The sequence below is a fragment of the Sinocyclocheilus rhinocerous genome, unplaced genomic scaffold, assembly GCF_001515625.1.
Source record: "Sinocyclocheilus rhinocerous isolate Xijiao unplaced genomic scaffold, SAMN03320098_v1.1 scaffold2740, whole genome shotgun sequence".
NCBI classification, from domain to species: Eukaryota; Metazoa; Chordata; class Actinopteri; order Cypriniformes; family Cyprinidae; genus Sinocyclocheilus; species Sinocyclocheilus rhinocerous.
This window is the reverse complement of record NW_015658750.1, coordinates 98,982-112,240: the sequence shown is the minus strand read 5'-3', so window position 1 is coordinate 112,240 and position 13,259 is coordinate 98,982. Positions and strand designations below refer to the sequence as shown.

The 13,259-nt window shown below is 37.6% G+C and overlaps 2 protein-coding genes across 3 annotated transcripts in view; one reads left to right on the top strand and one right to left on the bottom strand.

The window, feature by feature from the left end:
- LOC107722882 (interferon-induced GTP-binding protein Mx-like) overlaps positions 1–11,782 on the bottom strand; it is a 50,232-nt gene extending 38,450 nt beyond the window's left edge. Inside the window, exons 1-2 of the mRNA XM_016531376.1 lie at positions 11,621–11,782; positions 11,376–11,550 (exon numbers count right to left, since the gene is read on the bottom strand). Coding sequence (XP_016386862.1) covers positions 11,376–11,550; positions 11,621–11,782 — 337 coding nt within the window. The remainder of the gene's footprint in view (positions 1–11,375; positions 11,551–11,620) is intronic.
- Positions 11,783–12,954: 1,172 nt separating this feature from the next.
- Positions 12,955–13,259, top strand: part of LOC107722892 (glucagon receptor-like) — a 64,876-nt gene continuing 64,571 nt past the window's right edge. For both annotated transcript variants that reach the window (XM_016531387.1, XM_016531384.1), the window contains exon 1: positions 12,955–13,203. The gene's annotated coding sequence lies outside the window, so the exon portion shown is untranslated. The remainder of the gene's footprint in view (positions 13,204–13,259) is intronic.

Below are 13,259 nucleotides of genomic sequence, written 5' to 3'. Positions count from 1 at the left end.
ATGTGATATCGTTTTCTCTGCTGACTGCCGTTATCAGTCTCGTCGTTTTATAAAGTCGTGGAGTTTCTCTTTTGCCATTTGAACAAATGGGTACGCAAGAAATATATATCGATTTCCCAAGAAAAAGGTCCATTTACCTAGCAATAATACAAACACTGGATTCGTTTTACAATAATGTTAATAGTGAGTGAGGTCTTCTGATGTCTTTTTGGCAACAAAAAAAAAAAAAAAAAAAAAGCATCAATGTGTTTAAGTTTGTAAAGTTTGTAGTAGCTGTGATTAGATTTTTATTTTAAATTTTTTCATTTCAGTATATAATGTTAGAGCAGTATAGGTAAGGTAAGTAATGTAAATTAGAAAACAAAAATAAATAAATGTATAAATAGCAACAAAATGTTTGGCTTCATTAAAAACCATCAAATATTCATAAATGTGCTCACTGTGCGAGGCTTTTTTTTATAATATTAATTCCATAATCTAAGTACTGTTTTCATGGGACCTCTGCATTTTAAAGGGTTGCATTCTTAATATGATTGAATTACTGCTTTAATTAATAACAAGCTTTATATATAAAAAAAAAACATGAGTCCTCTTTCTTTTCCATGTGTAAGTTGAGCTGAGTTGTTAGCCACTCATCTGCCAACGTTTTAAATGAAAGACACATTTTTTTTGGTCAGGCTACAGAGTGGAAAATAGTTATTTCCAGAGAACGTGCCGTGAAACAGATGTCTTTGTAAATTATGTGTTACAATCTGGTAAAGTTTGTTTAGTAAATGTATTATTTGACAACAAATTCATCTTAATTCTATCCTTTTCTGCCAAGACTCCTTTTTTTATGATCTTTCAGTTGGCATTGATAAAACTATTCAGGCTTCCTTGAGGTATTAAAAACTGATGTCTGGCCAGCACTTGGCTTTTGTGCTTTTCTCTTTATCGGCATTCTCAAGGCAACAAGACAAGAAAATGAATGCTTGTAGAGGAACAATGCTACCTTCCAGTCATATTTTTACTGCATCAAAGGTGCTTTAAATAAATTTTTTCCTAATGTAATCCCCACTACCAGATAAATATCACTGAAATGCGTGTCTTAAGAACTCAAACCTGGACAGAAACAGACACTTTCCTGCCTGTCAGGTTGGCTGACGTGTCATTGCAGTGAAGGGTTTTGAAGAAAGCATGCGTTAGCAAAACATCTGAAATTACGAGCCCGGTCTCATGAAAATGCGTATAAATAGTACGCCAAATAAAAACGAAAACTCGTGGTATTGATATGCAAAAATGGACTTTGGCGTGCATATGATACGCATGTGTTTGGCGTGCATATAATACGCAGTTTTCGCGTGCATATGATACGAAATTTGTTGGTGTGCATATGATACGGAGTTTTTGCGTACATATGATACGCATCTACCCCACAACTCTAAACATACCCATCGCGTAGCATATACATGCCAAAGTCCATTGTTGCGTATCAATACCACGAGTTTTCGTTTTTATTTGGCGTACTATTTATACGCACTTTCATGAGATCGGGTTGGAAATTACTTACAGCTTGTCTTCATTTTGTAACTCTTTGGCCCAATGCTCAAGAAATTGCATCGTTTCTAAACAAAGAATAAAAATAGTGTGTGTTTATTGACTTGATCGAATGGGTTTGCAATGCCTCTGTACAGTAGCTCGCCCTGGCAGCACCTTTCAGAATTGCAGTTATAATTATATCCTGTTATCTTTCTCACCACAGGAGGTGAATTTCTCAGGGGAACTCAGTATATGCTCTAATGCTGCTTTATAAATACAACTCTAGAGTCATTGAGTTTCAGCACATAGTCACTTAACAGAATTCACTTATTTTTCATTCCTCCAGCGATCATTATCTGTATTTTACCATCTGTTTGGGCAATCTGAGCCACTTACACTTCCATTACAGAGCCAAAACTAAAGATTGTTGTGACCATTCAGCCTTTCCAACTGAAATTTCCATACAACTTTGAGATTCTGAAGGCTCTGTTGGTTTGAGGTTTCCTATGAAATGAAATGGGATGTGCTTGACGGTCACAGGTAGTTTTTGATTTCTTTGCTGTGGAGGCAAATGAGGACATTGTTCAGTAGAGTTTAGAAACTACATTTTGCATCTGCCTATGGATGAGATTGCAGAATGTCAGAAAGACTGCAAATGACAGGACTCAAAGGGTAAATGTATGTCCTACAAATTCAATTTGCTTCACGCTGTGCTGATTTAAATCTGCCTGTAAACTGATTCAAATGAGCTTATCTCTCACACCTCGGTACTCTAATGCATTTTAAAATCCAGACACTATTCATGCATTCCACAGGATAACACTTTGTTTTTGACATGCAAACATGCTGGTATATGAAAGCAAAATGGAAAAGTTTAATTCCATCGCAAAGTTTTCTTCCACCCATACCAAATAAAGGTTCTTTGTTGGCATTATTGGTTCCATGAAGAACTTTTATTATCCATGGAAGCTTTCCATTCCACAAAAGGTTCTTAATAGCGAAAAAAAGGTTCTTTCGATTATTAAAATGTTCTTCACACTATGAAAAATGGTTCTTTTAAGAACTGTTCACTGAAAGGTTCTTTGAGGAATCCAGAATGTAAGCTTCTTTTTTAATAGTGCAGCTTCATTTATCAAGTGGCACTTGAGCCTTGTACTGCATGTCTTATGTGTACAACAAAGCAGGACACAAGGGCAATGATAACATCTTCATTACCAATGTCTCTGAAAATTACATTTATATAATTTACCTGGCTGCTATTGCAACACACTTTCCATAGTAATGAGAGAGCCTTTTCAACATTGTAGATTCATCTGCCTATTCCAGAGAATGACTGAAAAGCCCTAAGCAATTTGATACATTTATTTCTGCAAGACTTTGGAAGAAGCATTTATCCAATTCAAAAAAGCTCTTCTTTCAGAACGGAGCGTAATATCCGTAATGGCTCAGGCCTGATGATGGGTTTTCACAGAAAATTGGCGCAGTTCTGGACCTTTAGCTCAGACTCTGGAAATACTCAGCGCCATTTATGAGGAATCTCGTACTTTAACACCCACTGTCAGTTCGAAGAACTCTGTAATCCTTTAAAAAAAACAGAAGACATTCATTTACTGATTTGGCGTGCATATGATATGCATGTGTTTGGCGTGCATATAATACGCAGTTTTCGCGTGCATATGATACGAAATTTGTTGGTGTGCATATGATACGGAGTTTTTGCGTACATATGATACGCATCTACCCCACAACTCTAAACATACCCATCGCGTAGCATATACATGCCAAAGTCCATTGTTGCGTATCAATACCACGAGTTTTCGTTTTTATTTGGCGTACTATTTATACGCACTTTCATGAGATCGGGTTGGAAATTACTTACAGCTTGTCTTCATTTTGTAACTCTTTGGCCCAATGCTCAAGAAATTGCATCGTTTCTAAACAAAGAATAAAAATAGTGTGTGTTTATTGACTTGATCGAATGGGTTTGCAATGCCTCTGTACAGTAGCTCGCCCTGGCAGCACCTTTCAGAATTGCAGTTATAATTATATCCTGTTATCTTTCTCACCACAGGAGGTGAATTTCTCAGGGGAACTCAGTATATGCTCTAATGCTGCTTTATAAATACAACTCTAGAGTCATTGAGTTTCAGCACATAGTCACTTAACAGAATTCACTTATTTTTCATTCCTCCAGCGATCATTATCTGTATTTTACCATCTGTTTGGGCAATCTGAGCCACTTACACTTCCATTACAGAGCCAAAACTAAAGATTGTTGTGACCATTCAGCCTTTCCAACTGAAATTTCCATACAACTTTGAGATTCTGAAGGCTCTGTTGGTTTGAGGTTTCCTATGAAATGAAATGGGATGTGCTTGACGGTCACAGGTAGTTTTTGATTTCTTTGCTGTGGAGGCAAATGAGGACATTGTTCAGTAGAGTTTAGAAACTACATTTTGCATCTGCCTATGGATGAGATTGCAGAATGTCAGAAAGACTGCAAATGACAGGACTCAAAGGGTAAATGTATGTCCTACAAATTCAATTTGCTTCACGCTGTGCTGATTTAAATCTGCCTGTAAACTGATTCAAATGAGCTTATCTCTCACACCTCGGTACTCTAATGCATTTTAAAATCCAGACACTATTCATGCATTCCACAGGATAACACTTTGTTTTTGACATGCAAACATGCTGGTATATGAAAGCAAAATGGAAAAGTTTAATTCCATCGCAAAGTTTTCTTCCACCCATACCAAATAAAGGTTCTTTGTTGGCATTATTGGTTCCATGAAGAACTTTTATTATCCATGGAAGCTTTCCATTCCACAAAAGGTTCTTAATAGCGAAAAAAAGGTTCTTTCGATTATTAAAATGTTCTTCACACTATGAAAAATGGTTCTTTTAAGAACTGTTCACTGAAAGGTTCTTTGAGGAATCCAGAATGTAAGCTTCTTTTTTAATAGTGCAGCTTCATTTATCAAGTGGCACTTGAGCCTTGTACTGCATGTCTTATGTGTACAACAAAGCAGGACACAAGGGCAATGATAACATCTTCATTACCAATGTCTCTGAAAATTACATTTATATAATTTACCTGGCTGCTATTGCAACACACTTTCCATAGTAATGAGAGAGCCTTTTCAACATTGTAGATTCATCTGCCTATTCCAGAGAATGACTGAAAAGCCCTAAGCAATTTGATACATTTATTTCTGCAAGACTTTGGAAGAAGCATTTATCCAATTCAAAAAAGCTCTTCTTTCAGAACGGAGCGTAATATCCGTAATGGCTCAGGCCTGATGATGGGTTTTCACAGAAAATTGGCGCAGTTCTGGACCTTTAGCTCAGACTCTGGAAATACTCAGCGCCATTTATGAGGAATCTCGTACTTTAACACCCACTGTCAGTTCGAAGAACTCTGTAATCCTTTAAAAAAAACAGAAGACATTCATTTACTGACACCTCGATCTGAGAGTGGTTTGCCAGTTGTAGTCGGTCAATGTCACGTTCATTTTTATGGCTCCAGAAGCTTTTTATCAGGCCTGAGAGTAGTCACGTTTTTTTCACAGTTCACTGCTGGCTTTGGTGTGCATGGGAGTCCGGACAGCTGGACCTGCCAGAAAATACACCTCAGGGACTAGCCAGTTCCCACTCAACTACTGTTCACGTTGGCTGAAGTTCAGAGTTTATCCAAAATATTGGACAAGAGAGAAATATTGACTTTTCTTAGCGAGTAATAGATTCATTTGCCAGTAATAGTTTGCCTGCTTGCTAGATTAGCACAAGTGCCTCGTTAAAAATATCCTGTTAAATTTATGGTAAAACATCAGCAGCTGTGGTAGCCAGAAATTCAGCCAGAAATTTACCGGATGGCACATTGGTGCCTGTATATTTTACAACTTCTAACCATATATTTCAGTTAAGTTATATAATTTTAATATACCAATCTACTTACACCAAAATCTGCTTTTTACCTTAAAATCTACTGATTACATAATACAGGTGGTACAACAGAATTGTTGAATGATTCATACACAAAGACAAAACACCACTCAAGACACAGGGCATCAGGATATATAAGCTGCCACTGGGGCGGTACCCTTTCAAAGGGTACTAATATGTACTATATAGGTACATTTAAGGTACTAATAAGTGCCCTTTAGGTACAAAGGTGTACCTAAAAAGTGCCCTACGTACATTAGGTAACACCCTTGTACATTACTGATAACTTATAACAGAAATAAGAAGAAACAAATCTATTTACAGTACATAAAATATAATATGTGTGTCACAAGAATTTCTGGGAATGTACTTTTGTTGTTTCTGACTGTAAATGATATGGCAATTCATCGTTTTTACTTGCTAAAACGATACATTTGACAGCATTATACAGTACAGTGCAATTACATATAACACGACGTTGGCAGCACTTTATTTTACAGTCCTGTTCCCCATGGACAAACTACTTGTTATAGTAATTCAGTAACTGTGTAATAAGTACAGCTACTAACCCTGAACCTGTCCCTGAACATTAATCCATGTAGTTGCCTTATATTACCCAGTACTTTCTTAGAGAAGTACACTGTAAATGCATCCAGTGCAACCACTGTTAAACCATTTACAGTTTTCACTATATGTGGTAATGTAACTTAGTGTTAACCAATAAACATGGCTTTACTGTAGCATTTTTATATTGTTTTCTTTTTTTTAAATAACTATTATGTAAAAGTGTTTGCTCAAATTCAGCAATTTGTAGACTATATACATAATAGAATACTGGATTACTAGCCCATTTGCAATTATATTGTATTATACAAGGGAGACTGGCACTAGCTGTACACTGTTTCTTGGTGTATGTGTATTTTTTAAAACTTGACTGTACTTGACTATAAAAAGCTATTGAACATTTCATTAAACACACTGTGACCTTTTCTAACAACATACCCCTATAATGGGCATGAAACCAAATCCACCGAAAAACGAACATTTGTGTTATTGGACTTTTGACTCCAAACTTTTTAGCTGCCAGAATTGTTGACAGCTTCGTAATATATTATAGAATTTTTGGGGAAAATAAATTATACATGGACAAAACTGTCAAAACTGTCTTCATAGTCTCTTCTTAGGGTGAAACACTGAATGAAAAACAGTGACCTGTGTTGTTCACAGAGAGTAGTTTGCCTCACCAACGCTTATCTTCAAAGTGGGGCAATGAACTTTGTATTGGGACAGAGTTCACAGTAAACAGGAGCATGTAGAAGAAAAAATATGCCTTTTGAAGTTTTGCCGATCTTGTTTTTTATCCTTCAGTGCATTTGAGTCACTGTGTTTTGAGAAGTGCAGTCAGGCAATGTCACAGCAATGCAAAAGCATTAGCTCATGAATATTAATTAGGTTAAGTTGCGTACCATCATGGTCATTTTCCATTGTGAGGCAATATCAGAAACTTCATGCTCATGACATAATTGAACAAGTTTTGATAAGCAGTCATGTGATGTTTTTGTTATTGGTCTGAAGGTCAAGCTTTAGCAGAGCATGAATGTCAACAAACAAAATGAAGTGAAATAATTGTAACAATAATTTAAATTACATCCAAAATAGCTGTTTTTCTGCATAAAATATGTTTAAACGGTGTATTTTGGCTGCCATCATTCTTTTTGATCAATTCAAAAGCTCAAACGTGATTTATTTGATAACATCATACTTGCATCTGTCTCAGTATTTTGTGGGTCAGTGGATAAATGCTTGGATCAAATGAGCGACAGAAAAATGGATGTGCACGTCTGTGAGAGAGAACAGCGCAGCTTTATAAAATCCACTGCTGATGATAACAGTAGCAAACAATAAAAAATACAAATTTCAATACAGCACCCATTATAGTACATACTAAAAAAATATATTGAAGACTCTATATTACATACTGCATTTTCCCCCATTTAAACAGGAAAAAAAAAGCCTTCATAAAGTGCTCTGAACATATTAAAAAATAACTTCAATCTCTAAAGCTGCAGTCTTCCCCAAAATCAAGACCCTTTAATTATAACAAATCTAAGTGTAAATCCATTGTTTGAATTTAATCACTTGAACTGATACACAGCCTCTCCTCTCAAATTAACATGCTTGCTAGCTAATTATTAATACTTCCCTAGTTGGCTAGTCACTCATCATGGGGTCAATAACCCATGACAGTGGTATTTATTTATGCTTGGCATTTCAGTGGCTCGCACTGACAGATGCATCTGTTGGCACGTCTTTCTTATGCAGAGACAATTCCCGCGGTGTTACTGTAAGCAGGGGATCACGATTCTACATGTGAGTGGATTGAAGCTAAAGGACAGCGTTAGGGTTGAGTGGAGTCTGGGAACTTTATGAAGAGGCTGTTAGGGCAGTGGGGTTGAAGGAAGAACTGGTGAAGGGAAGTGTCTGGTCGAGTTCTTCCTGTACAGTCATTAAAAGGGATAGGTCACCCAGAAATAAAACTTATGTCATTATTTACTCACCCATCTGTCGTTCCAGACCTGTGTGCTGTCAGTTTTCCATGGAAAGCAAAAGGAGAATTGTTGAAGAATATTAACAAAGCTCTTTTTCTATGTTGTGTAGTTTCTATGTCATTATAAATTATGTCGTTATAATTTTTTTTTTAAAAAAACAACAACAGTAAAACTAGTGAAATATTACTGAATATTGGTGCAAATTTAATATAATAGTTTTCTATTTTAATATATTTTAAATGTACGCACCATCTGTAATTTATTCCTGTGATGCAAAGCTGAATTTCCAGCATCATTACCCTAGTATTCAGTGTCACATGATTAAGAAATCATTTTAATATGCTTATTTGCTATAAGAAACTTATTATCGGTGTTAAAAACAGTTGTGCTGCTACATATTTTGTAGTAACTGTGATGCATTTTGTTTCAGGATAAATACGAAGCAGTGTTATTTTAGTATCATTGTTTTTATTAACAGTTTAATTGTTTTGATTTATTTCTTTTTCATTTTAATTTTAGTTAATTTTGTGTTGTCTTGTTTTAAATAGTGATATTTTATAGTTTTATAGTCTATTTCGTTTTGTATTCATTTTTATTTTAGTTTTTTATTTTAGTACATAAAGTTAAACCTAATGGAATTGAAAAAATATTTATTTGGAAACTAACTTAAAATATATATTTTTTTTTTCATTTTTTATTTTATTTTGGTTAACATTTATTTTATTTCAATTAACTTTTTAAAATGATTTTAGTTTTAGCTTCAGTTAACTATAATAACCTGATAGAAAGTCCAGATTAACAACATTTTGACATTTAAATATTTTTAGAAATGTCTTTACTGTCCCTTTTGATCACATTTTTTGTCTTCAATAAATAAAAGTATTAATTTCTTTAAGAAAAAAATCAATCAATAAATACAGAGTTCTGGCATGAAACTCTAGATGGCGCAGTCCGATAGGTCTAGCTCAATCTAACCTGGCGACATCGTTGTCACATGGCACAGCTGATTGGTTCTCTACTGCTTAATATTCAAATACCTGGCTTTTGTTTGCTGTAGCAGTTGGCAGCGCACTTCAGAAACCCTCCACCTTCCCCAGCTCCACCTGTATAGATCTGCTACGGGGTGATTCATGTATGCTATATGGGGGTTATTCATATGTGCTATATGTGCAGCAGTATTTCTTACATGCTCACAGCAGCATGTTGTGGATGTATTGAAGGTAGCAAGTCTCGGTACTTGCTCTGCCGCAGCAGCAGCAGCAGCGTAGCAGATCTATTCCGCCAAGACCAAATACATTAACATCGTCATGTACATTACCATGCCAATCCCTCCGAGAGTTGTCATGACAGAAATAAATAAATACTTACAGACCCCAAATGTTTTAACATTTGTTATATGTACACCCACAAAGGCTATTTGATATTCCAAACCCATTATATATTTTTAAATGAACTTTAAAGGCTCCTGTCGTTTAGCTTTTGAGCAGAAAAAGAGCACACAACACTGTATTTAGCTTCAGTGTCCTGTTGTGCTACTTGAACAACCTTTGAAGAAACAATACTGCTAATTGGGTTTCAACATTCCATTGTGACTGAGCGTACATTGCAATTGCTCTGTGTGAGGTGTTGAGTGTAATGATGGAGCTCCCAGCAATTTTTCACACACAAAAATAAATCACACAGCAGAGGGGAGCAGATTTCCACAGACGTAGTACAGCAGTGGATCTCATTCATGGTGTGTTTGTCGCATGATGACTTTGTGATGGTGCATGTTTCCATATCCTAATCTTTAGGATGAAGAACATGATACTTGTATGCAGAAGACGTTATAGAATAATACATGTGCCGTCACATTGTATAAATGGCGAATGTGTTACAGCACTGCCTGCATTTTCTTTAGGTCCCTACATTGAGAGTTTCTTTGTACAGTATGTCATTCATATTATCATATTTTAAAATAAAGACAAATCAGTTTTGTTAAAGCCGTGTCTAAATGTCTAAGTGTGCCACAACAACGACTATATCTCAGCAATTCTAAAGTTTGAGTCAAAAGTCTAATTACACAAGTATGTTTTCTCTAGCTGTGGTTCTGTAATTTCAGTTAATTTTTTTTTCTGTAAAAAATAAAGTTTTTTTGTGAATTTAGTCCTCCATGTTAGTCTAATATCATAGATAGATAGATAGATAGATAGATAGATAGATCCACACTGACATTTAGATGTCAACTCTATCAATTTATAAACATGGAGTTCTCAGGACAAGGGTATTTTTCATAAATGTCAGCTGGTCACATTTTGTATGTTTTAATTTTATACAAAGTAATATTTACAGTAACAGTTTCTGTTGGCCAAAAAGTTTTTTTTTTTTTTAAGCTTTTACATGTATGCTCTTTCATGAACTGTATTCGGCTATGTTTCATTGTTTATGCTGTTAAAATGTTGCTGGAAAACATATACTGTTTAATAGCAGGTTCCACTGTGACAACTTGCCCTTATAATTTGACCTCATGTACTGTTGTTGGGGCACTTTGTCTCAAAAGGTTAATGTGTCTTCAGTGTATCTTTTTCTTGTGAAGCAGATAAGTTAAAATAATCAGAAAGTAAAATAATGAGGAGTAAAAAGCCAGACATCTAACCCCAGTCTTCTCTATACAGCTTAAAGTGGAAATGAAGCAGTCAGTCAAGTTTACATTATTTAGTAAAGTGATTTCCACTTTGATTAAAAAATATATAACAAACATGATTAATGTAACCATTTAAAGAAAAAAGGAAAAAAGGTTGTTTTGTTATAGCTTTTAGAGCAAGGGCGCCGCCATCTAGACGGACCCCATCCCGGCGTACTCTCTCCAGAACTCCCGGGAGCAGAGCGATCGGGGGAAAAGCGTACAGACGAAGCCTCGGCCACGTCTGCACCATGGCATCCAGCCCCCGTGGAGCTGGATGCGTGAGGGAGAACCAGAGCGGACAGTGTGTCGTTTCCTGCTACGCAAATAGATCCACTTCCGCCTGGCCAAATTCCCTCCAAATGAGCTCCACCACCTCGGGGTGGAGCCTCCATCCCCCGGGCCTCAGCCCCTGTCTCGACAGGATATCTGCCCCCTGATTTAGATACCCAGGGATGTAAACTGCTCTTAGAGAGAGGAGCTTCCCCTGAGCCCACAGAAGGATCTGGCGCGCCAGCTTGTACAAGGGGTCGAACGCAGACCCCCCTGCCAATTGATGTAGGAAACCACCGATGTGTTGTCTGTGTGGACAAGCACATGATGCCCCCTTAGGTCTGGAAGGAAGTGTGTCAGAGCTCGAAACACGGCCAGCATCTCCAGGCAGTTGATGTGCCAAAAGAGATGATGGCCTCCCCACAGACCCTGGGCAGAGCGGCCATGACGGCTGGGGCTGCTCCCGCTCAGCAGCCCCATGGGCCTGGGAGCGACGAGGGAGGAACCGTTGAAACGCCGCCGCTTGCTTTCTCGCCTCCTGAAACCTCTCGACAACAGTGTTAACTGCGTCACCGAAAAGGCCAGACGGCGAAAGCGGGGCGTCTAGGAGGAAGAATCTGTCCTTATCTTGCATATCGGACAGATTCAACCACAGATGCCGCTCCGTGGTCACCATTGCTGCCATTGACCGGCCGATAGCTCTGGCCGTTTCTTTGGTGGCCCGGAGGGACAAATCTTTGGCCCGACGCAGTTCAGCTACCACGTCGGATTCCCCCTCCTCCCTGTCATCCAGGTCCTTGAGCAGGTCAGCCTGGTACGCTTGTAACACCGCCATGGTGTGCAAGCATGCCCCCGCCTGACCTGCAAAGCTAATTGTATTCGCAGGTGAACATAAAATATGATATATACAACTGGTGAACCAGTCAATGTAATGTATATGTCTTAATGGTCTGACATAACAATAAAATGCGACATGAATGATGAAGCGTTGTCTGGTTACATCACCTTGCGCCTGGCATTATGAAAACAATGTTTGGGATACTACGATCAAAACTTAGCATATAGACAGTTTGATGTTGAATATTCATCCAAATTATGGTGAAAACCAAATTATTTGTGTGTTAAAATAACATTTGTGTGTTCAAAATGTAAAGAAATGCTTCTATTACTTAAGGAGCGAACCAACCCCGTGACCTCACACGCGGTGGTACTGCAAGATGGCGGCGCCCCTGCTCTAAAAGCTATAACAAAATATCCTTTTTTCTTTAAAATGGTTACATTAATCATGTTTGTTATATATTTTTTAATCAAAGTGGAAATCACTTTACTAAATAATGTTAACTTAACTGACTGCTTCACTTCCACTTTAAAGCTGTCCCTGCAGCCTCTATGAGGATGGAGGTAATTGAATGTGAGAGCCAGAGTTTCGTTAAGCAAACATAACATGATAAGAAAAGAACTGCTTTGCAGAAGCTGGTTTGCGCTCTGCCGGATGCGCTTTTATACTTTCTGGTGCTTACGTCACCCCGCTCGTGACGTCTCGCTGCTCCATTGGACTGATTTGACACGTGCTTCAGAACGCGGTCACGCAAGGGCGTTCCCAAAGCGATTCTCGACGCATCTCGAGTTCCTGAAGGGAAGTGCAATTGCCTATGCATTTGAGCTCGCCCCTGCTCTAAAAGCTATAACAAAATATCCTTTTTTCTTTAAAATGGTTACATTAATCATGTTTGTTATATATTTTTTAATCAAAGTGGAAATCACTTTACTAAATAATGTTAACTTAACTGACTGCTTCACTTCCACTTTAAAGTAGCTAAACATGTTATTAGTATTTGTTGCCATATACTAGCTGAAGTAATATAAATAAAGATAATGTCACATTCAGCAAATTGAACGTTACTGTCTTACAGTCTCACTCTATTGACCGTAATTAACGCTGTCATTTAGTTAATTGTATAATGCAGTCAGCAGTGGGCACTGTGCTGAGTGTTGACGTCAGGCTGATGATGCAGACACGCGCTCCGCAGCTTCACTTTGAGCGCTTCATTGTGTTCGTGCACTGGAACTCATGCGTGTCACTCACCGCAGACCAGTCAGAGCAGATTGATATTCTCCGAAGGATTCATCTCGCCTCAATCCATTCAGGATTGGATTACGTGTTAAATCCTGCACCGGGATTCGGTTCTGTCCCTTTGAAGATGCCCGCTTGTGGATCGCAGATTGGGGACTTTCGCAGAATTAAACGAGCTAAAGGTAAAACACTTTTGATTTGTTTCTCAATTGTGACTTTCGAGACAAGTTTAAGTTTT